General features: G+C 38.6%; 1 protein-coding gene across 1 annotated transcript; it reads left to right on the forward strand.

Annotated features, from left to right (window-relative positions):
• Positions 1 to 3,631: 3,631 nt before the first annotated feature.
• On the forward strand, positions 3,632 to 14,125 carry rgcc.L (regulator of cell cycle L homeolog). Its single transcript, XM_018247307.2, has 5 exons — positions 3,632 to 3,790; positions 5,543 to 5,716; positions 11,877 to 11,984; positions 12,785 to 12,847; positions 13,771 to 14,125. The coding sequence occupies exons 1-5, from the start codon at positions 3,757 to 3,759 to the stop codon at positions 13,776 to 13,778; spliced, it is 387 nt and encodes a 128-aa protein (XP_018102796.1). The 5' UTR covers positions 3,632 to 3,756; the 3' UTR covers positions 13,779 to 14,125.
• The last annotated feature ends 3,013 nt before the right edge of the window (positions 14,126 to 17,138 follow it).

Below are 17,138 nucleotides of genomic sequence, written 5' to 3' on the forward strand. Positions count from 1 at the left end.
TTATTGTCATTACTAGAAACAAAAATTGACATCCCATATGTGTCTTCATACATCTCTATTGAATATAGACCCGGCACATCTCCAAAATGGCTGTTCTGTGTATATATCACCATTGTGCTGTAGGCATCTTCTGCTGCGGAAAAATTGTTCTCCCCTCTTTTCTCCGATCTACTTTGTTACCATTGTTACTTACACTACCTTAAATTAAAAGTAGCCCAGAACCCTTAATACTTCAGCTATAGTATGACTCCTATTTATATTTCTTATTTTTAGGCACTTTACTATCCACCCTTCATTCTGACTTAAAACTACTTTCCATGCAGAGCAAAATATTCCAGCAAGGAAAATAATTTGATATATAGGGCGAGTCCTCCCCGCAGTGTCCATTAGGGCTCTTACTGACAAGCGGTGCTCCCCTGCATTCCGTTTTTCTGCGTTCAGCCGCAGGGCAGCGCAGGAATAGACGCATTAAGCTTTTTTCAATGGGGCTGTACTCACACAGGCGCGTGTAGGCGCCGAACGGAGGAAAAATGCAGCATGTGGCGTCTCAACCTGCGTTCGGCGCCTAAACGCGCCTGTGTGAGTACAGCCCCATTGAAAAAAGCTTAATGCATCTATTCCTGCGTTCCCCTGCGGCTGAACGCAGGGGAGCGCAGCTTCAACCGCTGGTCAGTAAGAGCCCTTACAGGAGATAGTAGTAGTAAAATCAGTGCCCCAGTATGTGGTGATTCTTTAATTAAATACATCTGTTTAATTAAAAATATGCTGTATAGGAATCTAACAAAGCAAAACCAGGATGTAAGTATGTCAATACAGGATTTGTGATCTATATACAGTAGATATACATCTGCCAGCGGCAGCACCCAGACTACAATGAAAAGCTAAGCAGATTGTGAGCTCCTGGGCACAGGCGTTCTTGCCATTGCGCTTGTTTGTACTTTATGCTGCTGTGGTTGCAGAATAAAATAAGAGACAAACAATACAGAATTATAGAGCTAACACAGTTTGTTTCTGTTGTTGGTTCATTTCACAATGTTTCTCACTTTCTCCACTCACTTAATATGTTCCCTCTGCTGCCATTTCCCTGGTCCGTCTCCACTGCATTTTTTCCAATAGCCGGCACTGCATGCATGAGCTTTATGTGTGTGCACCTGTTACTCCTGTTATATATTTGTTAATTATATCTACTCCTGAATAAGAAACCTGTTATACAGATTGAACCATGATCCTTGGTGCAGCCTATTGCTGTGACGTGAGCATTCACATATTGTCAGTACAGACAGGGGTCTCACCTGTGGGCACAACTCTCTTGTTTGCTCCTTTGATTTAAACTTTAATTGTCACAAGAGTCATTGGCTACACCAGAATAATATGATGCCTAGACAGAAAGTCAACTGTGATGTGTTAAATGAGGGGTTCACCTTTGAGTTAACTTTTAGTCTGCAACAGAATGGCCAGTTTTAGACAACTTTTCAATTGGTCTTCATTAATTTTTTTTTTATATAGTTTTTTAGTTATTTGCCTGCTTTTCCAGCTTTTCATCTAAAAACAAATGTTTTGTAAGGCTACAGATTTATTGTTATTGCTACTTTTTTTTTCTCATCTTTCTATTCAGACCCTCTATATGAATAATATTCTGGTCTCTTATTTAAATCAATGCATGGTTGCTAGGGTAATTTGGGCTCTAGCAACCAGATTGCTGAAATTAAAAACTGTAGAAGCTGCTAAATAAAAAGTTAAATAACTCATAACAAATAATAAATAATGAAAACCAATTTCACATTAACTCAGAAAGTTGATTTAAAGGTGAGCAACCCCTTTAAGTGCTGTCACCTTCTAACACTTGCCCCCCCCCCTTAATTCACCTGATGCCTTCATTATTGTGCCTACTGTAACCAGAATTGTGCTGAAGCTGCCATAGTGACTCTGCTTGAGATACTGGAATAAAGTCATCTTGTAGAATGCCAGTGCCAGGCGCATGTGCTATGGGAAGATGGTAACAGCCACAAAGTTGTACATAGTTACCTCACAACCAAAAGCCCCAGTGCAATGGAAAGGCCCCAATGCAAAGGAAAGGCAGAGCTCCAGACTGTCATTGCCCTTAGGGTATACATTTCCTACCAATGGCAGTCATTGTTTGACTATTGGCTAAAATGCCTCTGCCTCTACTGATATATATCTATAGTCGGGTTCCTTGCTATGGCCGGGTTGAATAATTACTGAATATATTCACTTGAGTTGAGAGCTGACCCTGAAACACTACTGAAATGGGACAGAGAACACAACTAAGGTATACCTCCCAACTGTCCTGTTTTTTGTGGGACAGTCCTGATTTTGACAGCTCAACTGCAGTTCTGGATTCTTACAGAAATGTCCTGACTTTCTCTTTGATCTCTTGCTCTGAACCACCAGAATTGAATTGACTTTTGGCAGAGAGCCCAGAATAGATACTTAGATTTATTTTTTAAAATGGCAATTTTCTATTTATGATTACCCAATGGCACATACTACTAGAAAAGAATATTATTAGGAAAATGGTTTATTTACATGAAGCAGGGTTTTACATATGAGCGGTTTTATGTAATATTTTTTATAGAGACCTACATTGTTTGGGGGGTATAGTTTTCCTTTAAAGGGCAATTCACCTTTGTTAGCAAAACTGTAATAACACATAAAAAACACAGAAATGTGTTCAAACTTTCATAACCTGGCAAATTTTGTAAAATGGACATGGTAATTAGGGGGTGTGTTCACAAAAATGGGCATGGCTAAAAATTCGCTGCGTTTTGCACGCCAAATCTTTTTGTCTCTCTGTCTATTTCCAAAATGTTGGGAGGTATGAGATAATATGATATTCGGTGTGTGTATGGTGGGAGATGAGCAGAAGACTTGGATATTGGTCGGCTCATTGATCAGGCTGGTCGGAAAAATTTTATCGGCCATTGTTAGCAGGGTAAGACTGGGGGGCCCCCCCGCTTCCCTACTGTGATTCGCTGAGTATCGCTCGGTGTGCATGTGCAACTGGCATTGTCGCTGCATGGCACTGGAATTTTTTTTTAACCCAAATATCGAAGAGGGGGTCTGGCCGACCCTGATTGTTAGTGCTGAATCAAATACAGGTAAAATCAGTGTCAGACTGGCCCAAAAAAAAAGATCTTCGTCGATGCGCAGTGTGTGCATGCATGCTGATGGAGCGCAGTGTATGCATGCACACTGAGGGGCACCGCACGGTGCGTTGCAGCAGGGGGATGGGGGGCCTGTAGGGGGGCCCTGGACTGGAGTCCCGGTGGGCCCCCTGGGCCCCCCAGTCTGACCCTGGGTAAAATTCTATTGTTTCTACCTCTGTATCTGACTATTCAGCTCTACACGTGTGTATTGAAACCAATGATCTTTCTTGGAAAAGAAAAGATCGTAATTGTAACGTCTATGATCAAAAGTAACACAACAATGCTGGGACAATAAGCGCCGTGAGCGTGACTGATGTATTGAAAGGATCTACACAGCGCTGCACCAGGGATTTGCCAATTGTACTCACGAGCGCCCTCTAGTGAACACAGCGCACACAGCTCCAGGCTCTTGTATGTGACTGTAATGAATGGAACCCTCGTATCCCCGCCCATTAAGTACGTCACAGCCCGCTAGTATGAAAGGGACATGCTGGCAACCGGGAGCTTAGACAAGTTCTACTCTTGGCCGGGGAAGGAGTAAGCGGTGCGCACATTGGAGGATAATACGGCGCATATTGTTACTGAAGAGATGAAGTCCCCTAAGGTGAAGAGAGCAGCCAGAGGTGAGTAGTGGTGGGGCAGGAGACACTGCACAATCCATTAGCCATTTATTCAATAGCTGGACTTTGGTTTAGGGGGTTCAGTGTAACACGGGGTGTATCGCCAGTTGTGTGACTCTGATGGAATTACTGAATGTAGTTTATTCACTAATAGGGACTCCCAGTTCAGCACTGTGTCTAGTGTCCCTGATGGACGCGATCAAATCTCAGTGAGCTGACAAATCCGCTAGAGACGATCGGACTTGCGCTACTTACTTATCTTTACTTACTCACTATACTTACCTACCTACATACCTACCTACTTACCATACATTCCTGCGGCTGCGCTTCCCTCCAGACCAGCAGTCTCACACAGTCACTGTCAGTCTTCTCTATCACCCCAGTGCTTCTCCTCCTGCCTGACCCTGCCATTTACCATATGCTCAGCGCATCTTATCTATTTATTCCCATTCTATTCATCCTGGTATTGATGTATTCCCATTCTATACATCGTGTAATTTATGTATTCCCATTCTATACATCCCTCACACATTCAGACTCTGGTGCTATGGAGTTTGAGAGGAATCTGACTGGCAGTTGGCTCCAAGCTCTTCCAGTAGACATACACTTGTACATAGCTCTCACATCTCTTCACTTCTTCAGTTCATTGTAAACCACAGTCATTCTTCAATAATTAGTACATTTGTAGTTTGTGTTGATCCAATCTGTTGCATTTCTTACCACGATTCTTATTGCAACCAACCCAAGTGCTAAAAACAATAATAAAATTCAAGATTCCTTTATTTCTCAATATTATAACTTTGGAATAATTAGCCAGTCCCTAACTCTGGTGACATGGAACAGCTGAAAATCAATGATGTGTTTTTTGGTTTTTTTTGTAACTAAGAGAAAATAGCAGAAAGAGGGACAACCAGTGTCCCCCCAAATATCAGCTTAGAGCGCTGGGCAGTGGTGAATGTGTGTCAGTCTCTCTCCCTCACAGGTCAGGGTTGTATCCCTTTTGTTTGTCAGGTACACTGGGAATGTGGGACTTGTGTTTGTTCTGGAGGAGGTTGATTGCAGGTGCTGAATGCTCTTCTCTTCTATAATAAGAATTTATCATAAACCTGGTCAGTTGTGCCCCCATCACCCAATGTAACCATAACCATTAAAGAGATAATGACGCCAGAAATTAAACCTTTTTTTTACATCTATCATAACATTGTCTTTTCATGCTATTTATAATTTTTGCTATAAAAGTATTTCCCCAAAACCTTTATATTACCCCATCTGCCCCCCCCCTATGTTCCTCTATGAGGGGGCTGCCATATTTGTGCAGCAGTAGTCTGTTAGCATTAGAATCTCTGACAGGCCACACAAGCAGAATTGGGGAGCACCAGCTTCGGGGGGGACAATCTCCTGCCTCACGTGGAAACTTCAGGTGACTTCGGAAACGGCGGTGGGGAGGGGGAAGGCAGTTTGGGGAGATTTTCACCCTGAAGAAGAGGAGATTTGTTGCTGGGATCTCCCCGAATCTGCTTGTGTGGTCAGACCCTAAGAAGGGACATTCAGATCAGCAAAACAGTCAGGTTTAGTAACTTCAAGTAACAATTATTTACAAATATATGAGAAATGATCAACATGACCTATAGGTAACTTTTAGTGTACATGAATATTTTGGAGATTAGTTTTTCAAGTGTCCGTATCGCTTGTTTTTGTGCTTTTCCTGGTTTGTGCCACCTGGACCCTTTCTCATGGTTTCTGTACTTATCTCAGCTGCCTTCATTGAAGATGATGACTTGAACGAGGTGCTGTGTGAATTCGATGCCGTCATAGCAGATTTCTCCTCCCCTTTCAACAAAAGGCGCTTCCGTTACGATGAACACCTCCAGACTATGAAGAGGAGGAGCACCGCTAGTATTAGCGACAGTGGAATCAGCGACTCAGAAAGTGAGCATGAAAGGTGACCCATGTGATACTGCAGGGGTGGGGGTAGAAATAATTCAGATTAGGTGTCCAGCAAAAATGGCAATGGGAAACCTTTGGTCTTTAGCTTGTTTTAGCTGTCATTCACATTCTTTAACCATGATGCTGTACATTTCATGGGGCAGAGACCAATGTGACTGATGATCAGTTTTGGTAAAATGTTGACACTCTATAGATTCAAAATACAATTATTATCCTTAGCAGTTACCCTACTTTTATAATAATCTTACAAGTAATCCAATTGTTGGTGAACACACATAAAAGTGTTTGAATTTTAGTTTTAATTCAAAACAGGAAACTCTGCACATAGAGAGACTGCTGCCAAAAAATACACCAGTATATATTTCTGTGGGAAAATGAGTTTTGTGCCACATCTTAGAGCAGGGATCCCCAACCTTTTGAACCCGTAAGCAACATTCAAACGTAAAAGGAGTTGGGGAGCAACACAAGCATGAAACATTTTCTTGGGGTGCAAAATAAGTGCTGTGATTGGCCATTTGGTAGCCCCTGTGTGAATTGTCAACCTACATTGAGACTCTGTTTGGCAGTGCAGCTGGTTTCTATACAACCAAAACTTGCCTCCAAGCCTGGAATTCAAAAATAAGCACCTGCTTTGAGGCCATTGGGAGCAACATCCAAGGGGTTGGAGAGCAACATGTTGCTCACGAGCTACTGGTTGGGGATCACTGTCTTAGAGCAAGTCCTACTGCCCATGAAATAGGGTCTGACACTCAGTAGAATAATCCTATTTAGATGTTAAATAGAGACAGTAAACTCATTTGCAGAAAATTTACAATTAATTTTTTTCCCCACCATCTGCAAATGCAAAGTGCAAATGTTAAAACTGCTATTGTGCCAAGGGGCATCTGCTGCTCACTGACACTGGTGATGCCCTGTAAAATGCCTAATGTGTTTTACTATTTAGCCACGAAAGCAAGAAATATGCCAAAGGTGTAGTAGTGCTACACAACAGCCCACTATATTGTAAATATATTGTTATAAATACAGAAAATTAGGTCTGCACACTCAAAAGGAACTTTCGACTCAGGTGGTAAGATTTAAGATATGCTTTACTTAATAAAAAGACACAAACAATGACATCATCATCACAGCGAACAAAAAACATTTTGCATTGTCATAATATACATACCACCCTTAAGTACAGAAAAAGGCAGACAAGAGAATACAAGTGGCGGATACACCTGCCAGAATGAGAATAACCCCAACGTTTCGGCAAAATAGCCTTTGTCAAGGGGATTCTGATACCACAATGGCAATGATTTTGTTTGGTGTTTGGCTCCTTTGATTCTGTAGGTGTCACTTCTAGTCTTGTCAGTCTGCGTTGTGGTTGGCTGTTCTTGCACCTCCCCTAGATATACCCCCTATTTTTTTTTTCAGTCTGTATTATTTGCACAGTTCAGATTCAGCTATATTGGAATGTAAGCCATTCTGCGACAGACTTCCCTTCCAGTCTCCTGTCACATTCCACTACCCACAGTTCAGTTCTTGCACCTTTTTTGCCTTTTTCTTCTCTTCGTAGCTCTTTGCACCTGGCGTGAAGCTACTGTAAAGCTATTGTAAAGCTACTGTAACGCTTATACACACAGGAAGTCGCTTACCTTTGAAGATTTCGGTGCTATGATTACATAATTCTGCTTAATTGAGCCTGTCTGAACATTATTTGCTTTTTAACAGAAAAAAATGAACTGAGACTGTAAGGGAGCATGCAGCTTGATCAAACAGCACAAACCTCTTCTGCGCTGGGTTTTAAAACTCTGCGGGTGACAAAATAGAACAAGTTATTCCTCCCCTGCAGCATTTCCAACATGATATACAATGGTTTCCAAGTGCACTGTGCTTTTCATGTTGTCCCTTCAAACAAGTTACTGAACCTTTTTTGTGTGTGTGAAGTTCAAAACCTGTTATTTCAATAGTGATGCCTCATCAGTCTTGAATGTTCCTTTAAAATCGCGTGCAGTGTGTCGTGAATTATAATTTATTTTAACATTCAGACTTCCAGCATAGGCCATTTATTTTGACTGCCAAATTCCTTTCAGCTAGGCTTGGGCTTCCCGTCATTATTCTTCAGTTTAACAGAATGGGCAATGCACTTCCTTATGGCAGACACTGGTGCTGCTATTTAGGTATCTCTTGCCCAAGTGAGCAGGAATTTCTGCTGTTATCACTGAGTACTGAACTAAAAGTAAGCTTAAAGCTGAACTACCTCTTTAAGGGAAAATTAAAAGTACACGGGTTCAAATTTCTATTTTTTACTAATTTGCTATCCGTAAAAATAGGAATTTGAAACTGTGTACTTTTAATTTTCCCTTAAAGAGGTGGTTCAACTTTAAGATAACTTTTAGTATGTTATAGAATTACCAATTCTAAGCAACTCTTTAATTGGTCTTCATTATTAAATTTTTATAGTTTTTTAATCATTTTCCTCCTTCTGTCTGTTTCCAGCTTTCAAATGGGGGTCACTGACCCCATCAAAAACAAATGCACCATAAGGCTACAAATTTATTGCTACTTTTTGTTACTGCTCTTTATATACATGTCTCCTATTCATATTCCAGTCTCTTATTCAAATCAGTGCATTGTTGCTAGGATCATTCAGACCCTAGCAGCCAGGATGCTGAAATACCAAACTGGAGAGCTGCTGAATAAATGCAAAATAACTGAAAAATGAAAGCCATTTGTCTCAGAATATCACTCTCTGCATCATACTAAACATTTACTCAAATGTGAGCAACCCCTTTAAACAGAATGTAAATTATTCAGGCATATTTTAGCTTTATGGCATTTTGACAGTTGTTGGTATATGGGTTTGTAATGTGTATTTAGTGCTAATATCTGCACTGGGAGACTTGTACATTATCAGAGATGGTATCTAAGCATCTCACAATCCCCAGAAAATGCTGTATCCTTGTTTCTGGTTTAGACTCCAAACTTCTATAATGCTAAGGATTTTTTGTTATTGTATGCAGCATGTTTTTTTTATTGTACTGTTGATTGGGGCCAGGTAGTCTATTATTATAATATGGGCTACCATATTGAATTTTTTTTTACCTGAATGTGTTGTTTTCGCCATACAAGTTGTATGTATGTATAACTTTATTTGTAAAGCGCTGTTAAGGAGCCACAGCGCTGTACAGTACAATATATATAAAAGTATACATGGGGAGACAATTCACATAATATAGTGAATAAAGTACCCCCTTTTGTAAAATATAAGGATATTATAAGTTACCGAGGAGTTTCATGACCATATAAAAACACAAGGCCGAGTGTTTTTATACAGGTCATGGAACTCAGAGGTAACTTCTAATATCCTCATATTTTGCAACTGGGGGTACTTTATTTATTATAATACACGAATTTCAGTGAGTCATGTGACAGAAATGACATCAGAACTCACCGTTTATAACTGATGACATCAGAACTCACCGTTTATAAGAATATCATTTACAGGATATTCATAGCTTTTGTGTATTATAAATATATACAGAATCATAGGACAAAGAGCTTAAGTGCTATGTGGTAAGAGACATCGTGGGGAAGAGGTCCCTGCCCCGTAGAGCTTACAGTCTAAGTGAATAGGAGGCTAACATACAGGTACAAATTGGAGATGAAAAAGTGCACAAGGTAAGGCATAGTCAGTAGGGACAGGACTAGGCTAATGTTCTAGTGCTCCAAAAGGTAGGCTCTTAGTTTTTTCTTGAAGAGATTAAGAGAGGTTTTCTTACGGAGGAATTCAGGGATGGAATTCCAGAGGTAAGGAGCAGCAAGATAGAAGGGATTGAGACGAGAGGTGGATGTGGATGGTGTAAAGAGAAGGTGGCTCTGAGAAGAGCAGAGAGGACTACCAGGAACGTATAGTGAGACAAGAGAAGTAATGTGAGGAGCAGAGGAGTGAAGGTCTTTGAATGTTAGTAGAAGGGTTTTATATGCTATCCTTTGCTTAACAGGCAGCCACGCTAAAGATTTTAGTTGGGGTTGAGCAGGTTCCCTTTTAGGAGAGAGCAGAAGGATCCTGGCAGCAGAGTTTACGATTAATTGGAGGGGAGAGAGATGGGAGTCAGGAAGACCAGTTAGGAGGAGATTGCAATAGTCTAAACAAGTTAGTACATTGACAAGGTAAATCTCAAGAGGAATTCAGCTGAATATTTTACCAGGGCAAAAGGAGTACAGTTTCAAAACCCTTTGTATGGAATATTTTATGTTGCCATCTCTGTCCAAATTACAGGAAATATTTAACTTCTAATTATACTTATTTTAACTTGCGGCTATTCCCTATTTAAGTATAACTTTGCCATTGTGGTTTTTATATTTAGTTTTTTCATTTTTTGTTAGAACATGATGCTTTGCATATTTTAAGAAGGCTCACTGAAGCGTTCACTTCTAAAGTATAACGGGGAAATAATATTTAAACAGTCATTTTTAAGGCATCTATAGCCTTTCCTCAACAGACTCGTACTTATCACGTGACATGTTAAATAGAACAGGTGGGCAGATCTGTCTTTTTTTTCCATGTAAGAACTGATGGGCCAGGATTTGGAATAAGTAAATGGTTATGTCTTTGGCAAAAACACCCGAACAACAACATTTTCTCCCCTTTATGGATAATTAATGTAAGCTACTGTTTGTTTTAAAACATGTTTTAAGTAGTTATAACAGACTTATCCCATCTCTTATTAAGTAATAAAGGATGAAAGGGAAACAGCTGCCTGGTAGTAGTGGTTTAGTTGGGAAAATGACACCCTTCAAGTTCAGACTTTTGCTCAAATAAATCTTACAGTAACTAGTTTTCTCTTGACTGAAAGGAAGGTTAAAAAAATACCCTGAATTTTGCACCAGTTTCCATAAACTTGACTCATGTTAAAAGGCTCTTTCACCCAACAAAAATGTTTTTGTTTTTTTTGGGCATAATGAAAAAAAATTGTTGCTCTCAGCAGCTTCCCAATGGACATTCATTAAACATTTTCAGTGGTTTTAATGTTATTTGTAAATGTAATTGCAACGGAAAGCGGTATGTGGTTATTATTTTATGCTCATGGGGTCTGACTCTTAAAACAATGTAATGGGTGTCATTCACGTCTAGGTCTTTTAATCAATTTCTTCTTTCAGAAGTCAGAGCCAGGAGTGTAGACAGTTTAACGTGTCATATACTAATTTTAATAGCAATTTACAAATCATACTAATATAAATTTATACTTTACTGTATATTGGGAAGATGCTTAGAAAGACATTTTTGTTTTTTTTAGGAAAGGGGAAACATTTTAATGATCCATTTTTTGTGTTGAACTAATATAATAATATGCATCAAATGCATATACAATAATTATTAACTAGAAGTCAACACCAAGCGGATAGATTTCTGGGCCAAGCAGATTTCCAGTCAATTGTTTAGTTTTATTCTTATGCCTGTTTTTACAGCCCCTTTTTATTATTTGTCCTTTGTGATCCAAGAGGGTGCTTTGAAATATGGAAGTTGTCTCTAGGATATCGTTTTTGAAAACCTGAACTTTCAGCCATTTTATCAAACGTAAATGGCATCTTTGTCTGCTGATAAAGTGAAAGGATTTGTTAGGGCTGATCCTTTAGCTCAGAAACGTGTCTGTGAATATAACACTATACAGGGTGGCACAGCAATAACTAACCATTGTCGTTAAAATGGGGCAGAATGAAAGGGAAAGTTCTGAAAATAGTAATTGGATGTTGTAGAACGCTGTAATGATACAGTAGGCAAGGGCTGTCTGGTTTCATTACTTTGTTGGATATTGTAGAACAGCTCTTGGTAATTAATTCATCCAGAATGATTAATTCACATTATTATTCACATTATTTGCCAGCCAAGAGTGTTTGTGGATTCTGCCTTTGACAATTGTATATTCATGTGATATCTGAAGTGTGCAAAATTTAGAATTACTGTTCTTCATCGTAGATAATTTAGCAGCACCAAAACCACCTGTGCTCTGGCTGTTCATTGCTTATCTTGGCTTGTAATGTGGGTTATGCATATTATAGCCTTGGCCCACTATGAAATGTTCCTTCTGTGGGTTGTGTGGAATCTAATACCAAGATATTGAGCTCATGATTATTTCATCTCTCTCTTGTGTTTCAGGTGGCGACTCTCTTTATAGAAACAGTTTTAGCTTCAGTGATGAAAAGCTGAATTCTCCTACACTTTCTTCTCCAACGCTGTCCTCTCCGGTGGATACCCCTCATAAAGGTAAGATTAAATTGGCTTCTTTCCAGCAATTTCCTACTTTTTCCTATTGGGAAATGCTCTTGTCTTTCTCAGCAAGAATGCCCAGAGGAGCTGGTAAAAAAGTCAATGGCAATTTGATTCCCACAATGCATTTGTGAGCAATAGTAGGGGGTAGTTGATGGATTCATGGTGCTTACTGAAAGCCTTACTAAAAGGATTCTTAGATTACAAGTCTGAACCCACAAATACATAATTGTGTTTTAGGTGGATCTCCATGAGTCCATTTAATAGTGAAGATAAATTCACTGTGAAGCTTCATATATATCTCAGCAAGTTTCTTCTTTTGTTATGGCTTATATTTTTATTTGCTAGGGTATTGGAGCCCCTTGGCTGATCAGGCAAATATTAATAATGGACCGTGCAAGACAGAAGTTTTAGCCCCTGCTGTAACATTAGATACACTTTTTATAAAATTTGAAGAAGCAGATATATTTTTATATTGAACTTGGGTATTGTGGAGAATTCAGAAAAATTTTATATTATCCCCATTTATCAAAACTTCTGAATAAATTGCTAGTATCTGTAGCAACACCATCAGCACCCAGATCAGTAGCTATTTACTAAACACAATGTTAAATATGAAATGCCTGATATCTTTTGACTGAGCAGTAGCCATGTACAAGTGATAATGTACTTTTATTAAGGGAATTGTTACAGACACAGGAAGGACAATACAACATAAGGTTGTGGGCTTGGTACAGGAGTTGGGCTTTAAATAATTTTATGTATTGTATAAATCTCTTTCTTTTTCTTTATTCTAGCAAGACTTGGAGATACAAAAGAGTTGGAGGACTTTATTGCTGACCTTGACAGAACACTAGCAAGTGAGTGTGTGTAATATAAACATCTTTCTGAACACAATCTAGCAGTTGCTTGGGTAGAACCATTTCATGGTTCATTGTTTCTATCTGCCTGATTTATGTTTATAAAATGCTTTTGTCATTACATTCACATACCCACATTCTTATGTGCACAGTCCTTTTGATCTCTATCAGTGGTCAAGAGTACTTAAAATGATACTTGTATAACAAATTGTATTTTCTCATGTGAGCAAATAAAGGGCCAGTATTGGATTTTTCCATCTGAACATATACAGTAAAGGGTCAATAATTATTCAGGCACTTAAATAAACATTTTTTTCCTTCCTAGCATTATACAATGCTTTGAAACTAAAAATTCTAATTCAAAAATTTTTTATGGTCAAAATTATCAAATTTGACTAGGGAATTATCCAAACTCGATTTGTGTTTTTTAAAAATTTGAATTTAATTTTCGAGATTTATCATACTCTGGCCCTTTAAGAATTCAAATGCGATCATTCACCACCTAAAACCTGCCCAATTCCTGTATAAGACAATGGGAGAGTTCCAGTGACCAATTTGGAGATGTTTGATGCCTTCCTGACAATCAAGTTTTTTTTTCAGCAGCAAATAACCCAGTGTAAGTTGAGGGACAGATGCCGAAAAATGATTACAAGTTGATTACAAGTTGTGGTTGTATTCATTTACTGTGTAGTTTCAATATTTTTACCCATGAAATTATTTTGCAGCTCTGCCCCAGTATTCAGGCCACTTAGACTTTACTGTTCCTTTTGTTGGGGCCCATTTCTGAGGGGGTTCAGGAGCAACTAGGACTTCTGAGCTAATGAAGGGTTCAGATATGAAGAGTGTGGCATCTGCATTCTACAGAATGTTCTGAAGTTTTTTTTCTGCCAGTCTGCTCATTGTTTGTTTTATTCCATCTTTAGGCATGTAATTGCAGTCTGTATCTTAAGTGATATGCTGTGACACCGAAGGCTCTAAATCCCAATGAAGTAAATGCCCAGGTCAGAAGCTCCCTCACCCCATCTGAAGGCAACGTCCCAGCTCACAGCTTCTTCCCTCAATCTGGCCTGACTGCATGAGTGAGAAGCGGCTGATACACATGTTAATACTTTAAAGATACAGTTGTGCTGTATCATTTTTTTTACTTTAATAATGCTCAAATGTAATTTAAAATGCTTTTAATAGATATATTGTGTTATGTTCTATAGTTGAAAAATATAATGAAACTTTTCCATTATAATATATTTTTGTATATAAATAAATAAAACACTGGCTGAATAATTTTGTCCTTGTCAATTGTCACTGTATTGAGCATGTTGACCAAAGTCAAAAGTGGTTATTTTTCCTAATGTACAGATATGGGACCTGTTATCCAGAATGCTTGGGAACTTGGGTTTTCCAGATCACTTATCGTTCTGTAATTTGGATAACCAGACTTTATGTCTACTAGAAAAAAATGTAAATAAAAAATAAACCCGGTATGATTGTTTTGTCTCCAATAAGGATGAATTATATCTTAGTTTGGATCAAGCACAAGGTACTGTTTTATTATTACAGAAAAAAAGGAAATACTTTTTTTTTTTTTTTTATAAAATGGAGTCTATGGGAGATGGCCTATTCTAAAATTCTGAGCTTTCTGGATAAGGTGTTTCCGGATAAAAGATCCCATACCTGTACAACATATTGTTCTACAGGTACTCCTTTATTACAAAACTCTACTCTAGTTAGGCCAAATCTCTTCTGCTCATCCAGTGTAATTGCTTGCATCTTGCCCCAGATATCCCCAAGTTCACACTTGGCACATGTGCAGTACAGTTATTTTTGGACAATTTCTGTACGTGTATGCATGGACAGGGGAGACCTCGGGAAAAAAAAAAAGAGAAGCACTTATCCTAACGTAAATGATTATTATACTTGTGTTATGTTCTAAGGGGGTCCAACCAAATGTTGCACCGCAAATGGTGCTTGAACCCAGAAAACCACTGATCTAAAGTCTATATCAGCCTTTCAATCCATTTGCCTATTCAAATTAAATCGATAAGTGACCCGAAGAACTCCTGACTTTACAAGGCTGCGGCCAGTAATAATTACTGTTTCTGAGATGAAAGGTTTTTCAGGATGTCTCAAAGTTGCTAAAATTCATGTCTGAACTATGGTCTTCAAATCCAACAGGGACACAGGACAATATTGGTGCTCTGAATTCAGTGACAAAACACTGTCATTGAATGAAGAAAATACGGAAAATTGGAAACAGTTTGTGGGCACCAATACAAGCTGTGTTGGGCCTATGCGCATGTCTGTTTATCATTGCAGCTGAAAACCTTTAACAACTAATTCTGATCATGTTGTAGAGAGATCATTCTGCCATAGCAGTAGATTTGCAGTACTCACAATCATCATTAAACACCTACAACAGATCCTGTATCTATAAAAGAACCTCAAGCTTCTGCCAAGAGCTAGAACTGACATAAGATTACTTGCAAATCCTAGGAAATGCAATGCAAATACACCATTCATATCTCATCATACTTTATTGCCCTGGTCCTCAGAGCCCTCATGACAGGTTAAACTGGCTGGATCTTACAGACAGTGGACAAAGTCATGATTGGTGATTAGCTGAAACCACATTTTTGGAAGCGCTAAGTGGGAACGCAAGTAATTTACTGCTAAAGATGTTTTCTTTCTCGTCCAGTTGGGTTTACTTGTGATTTGTTGAGTTGTTCTGCTGTCAACAGTTTCCTGTGACCTTTGCTCTTTACATACATGTGTTAATTTGCTCTGCGCTATACATTTGACTGTTTTACACTGGAAGAGGAGAATCAACAAAATAACTGGTTACATGGTATTTATAGCTTTATTTTCATCAGCGTAGTCTGATTGATTGTCTTTCACCCAATATACAGGACTATGTAAACTGAAACCCCATTGAGCAGATTAGCAGCAAGAATGACGTAGTTCTGCTTCATTATCAATAATGATTGGTCAGCAAACAAACTGACCTTTTGGTTGCATAGAAAGTAAATCCAGATTATAAGTGCACAGACGGGGAGATTTTTCTGTGGAGGGTGGAATCCAAAGAGTAATTTATATTTTTGGGTTTAGATGCATTTTAATGCAGAAAAAAGTGCCATTGCTTTCTTCTTTGGTGACACTGTAATAAGGAAGATTAATGTAATAAAAAGAACATTTTCACAATAACTTCATTCCAGTTTCCAGACTGTGGCAATACATTGTCATTCCCTGCACCACTCTTATGACTTTGGAATTACATTTGCAGATGACGCCAGTTTGTTAGAATAACTTAATGACAGTTTGAAGTTGGTTTACATTTTGTAAGACTTTTTTTGTGTCTTATTTTTGGGATTCAGCCAAATCTTTCAAGAAAGATACCCAACTTAATCCGGGCAAGTAAAGGGCAAAAGGGAACAGCGTTAACATTTTTAACTTCCTTGTTTGTGTGTGACGGAAAGTCACTTGATTTTTAGGATTCTGATTCAGTTTGGCCAGGCACTTGGATTTGGTTGTATCAGAATCCTGCTGAAAAAGGCAGAATCCTAGATTTAGTGCATGTATGCTATAGAATCCCCTGTTCTCAGCTATTTTTCAATTGGTAAATTTTTATAGTTTTTTAATAATTTGCCTTCTTCTACTGCCTATTTCAAGCTTTCAAATGGGGGTCATTGACGCAGCAGGCTATAATGTTAGTTATTTTTACTTTTTATTACTTCTCTTTCTGTTCAGGCCTCTGCTATTCACATTCCAGTGTCTCAAGCAAACCATTGGTGCATGGCACCCTAAAAACCAGATAGCTGCTGAAAATAAGATAAAATACAAGATAAAAAAATCAAATGAAGACCAGTTGCATATTGCATCAGAGTATCACTGCCCACATCATACTAAAAGTTAATTTAAAGGTGAACTATCCCTTTCATAACTCCACATCCAAAAAGTGTTTTTTTTTTTGGTAGAAATTCTGTTACTGCACCATATTGACAATAACACACATTATGCAGTGCAGTGGCTTTAAACCACACCTTGTATCCTGCCTCCAAAAGTACTGTGTTCACCGAGTAACTTTTCAGGTTATCCCAAATACGTGTCCAATCCTTCTCAGGTAAGTTCTTCCCTAAATCAGTTTCCCATGCTCTTATATAGTTTAGAACAGTCAAATTTTCAGGTGTGTTAACTTGCCTATACAATATTGAAATTGCACCACTGGGGGGAATACCATTTTTACACCATCTCTCGAAAAAAGATGGTAATTTCTCTTGGGAAGTTGTAGAAGTCCAAC

The sequence above is a fragment of the Xenopus laevis genome, chromosome 2L, assembly GCF_017654675.1.
Source record: "Xenopus laevis strain J_2021 chromosome 2L, Xenopus_laevis_v10.1, whole genome shotgun sequence".
Taxonomy (NCBI): Eukaryota; Metazoa; Chordata; class Amphibia; order Anura; family Pipidae; genus Xenopus; species Xenopus laevis.

Excerpts from the sequence above, each read along its gene's own strand:
- rgcc.L (XM_018247307.2), top strand. The coding sequence starts at position 3,757 with ATGAAGTCCCCTAAGGTGAAGAGAGCAGCCAGAG. Across the intron at positions 5,717-11,876 it reads TGGAATCAGCGACTCAGAAA|GTGGCGACTCTCTTTATAGA; the intron begins GTGAGCATGAAA and ends CTTGTGTTTCAG. Across the intron at positions 11,985-12,784 it reads GGTGGATACCCCTCATAAAG|CAAGACTTGGAGATACAAAA; the intron begins GTAAGATTAAAT and ends TCTTTATTCTAG.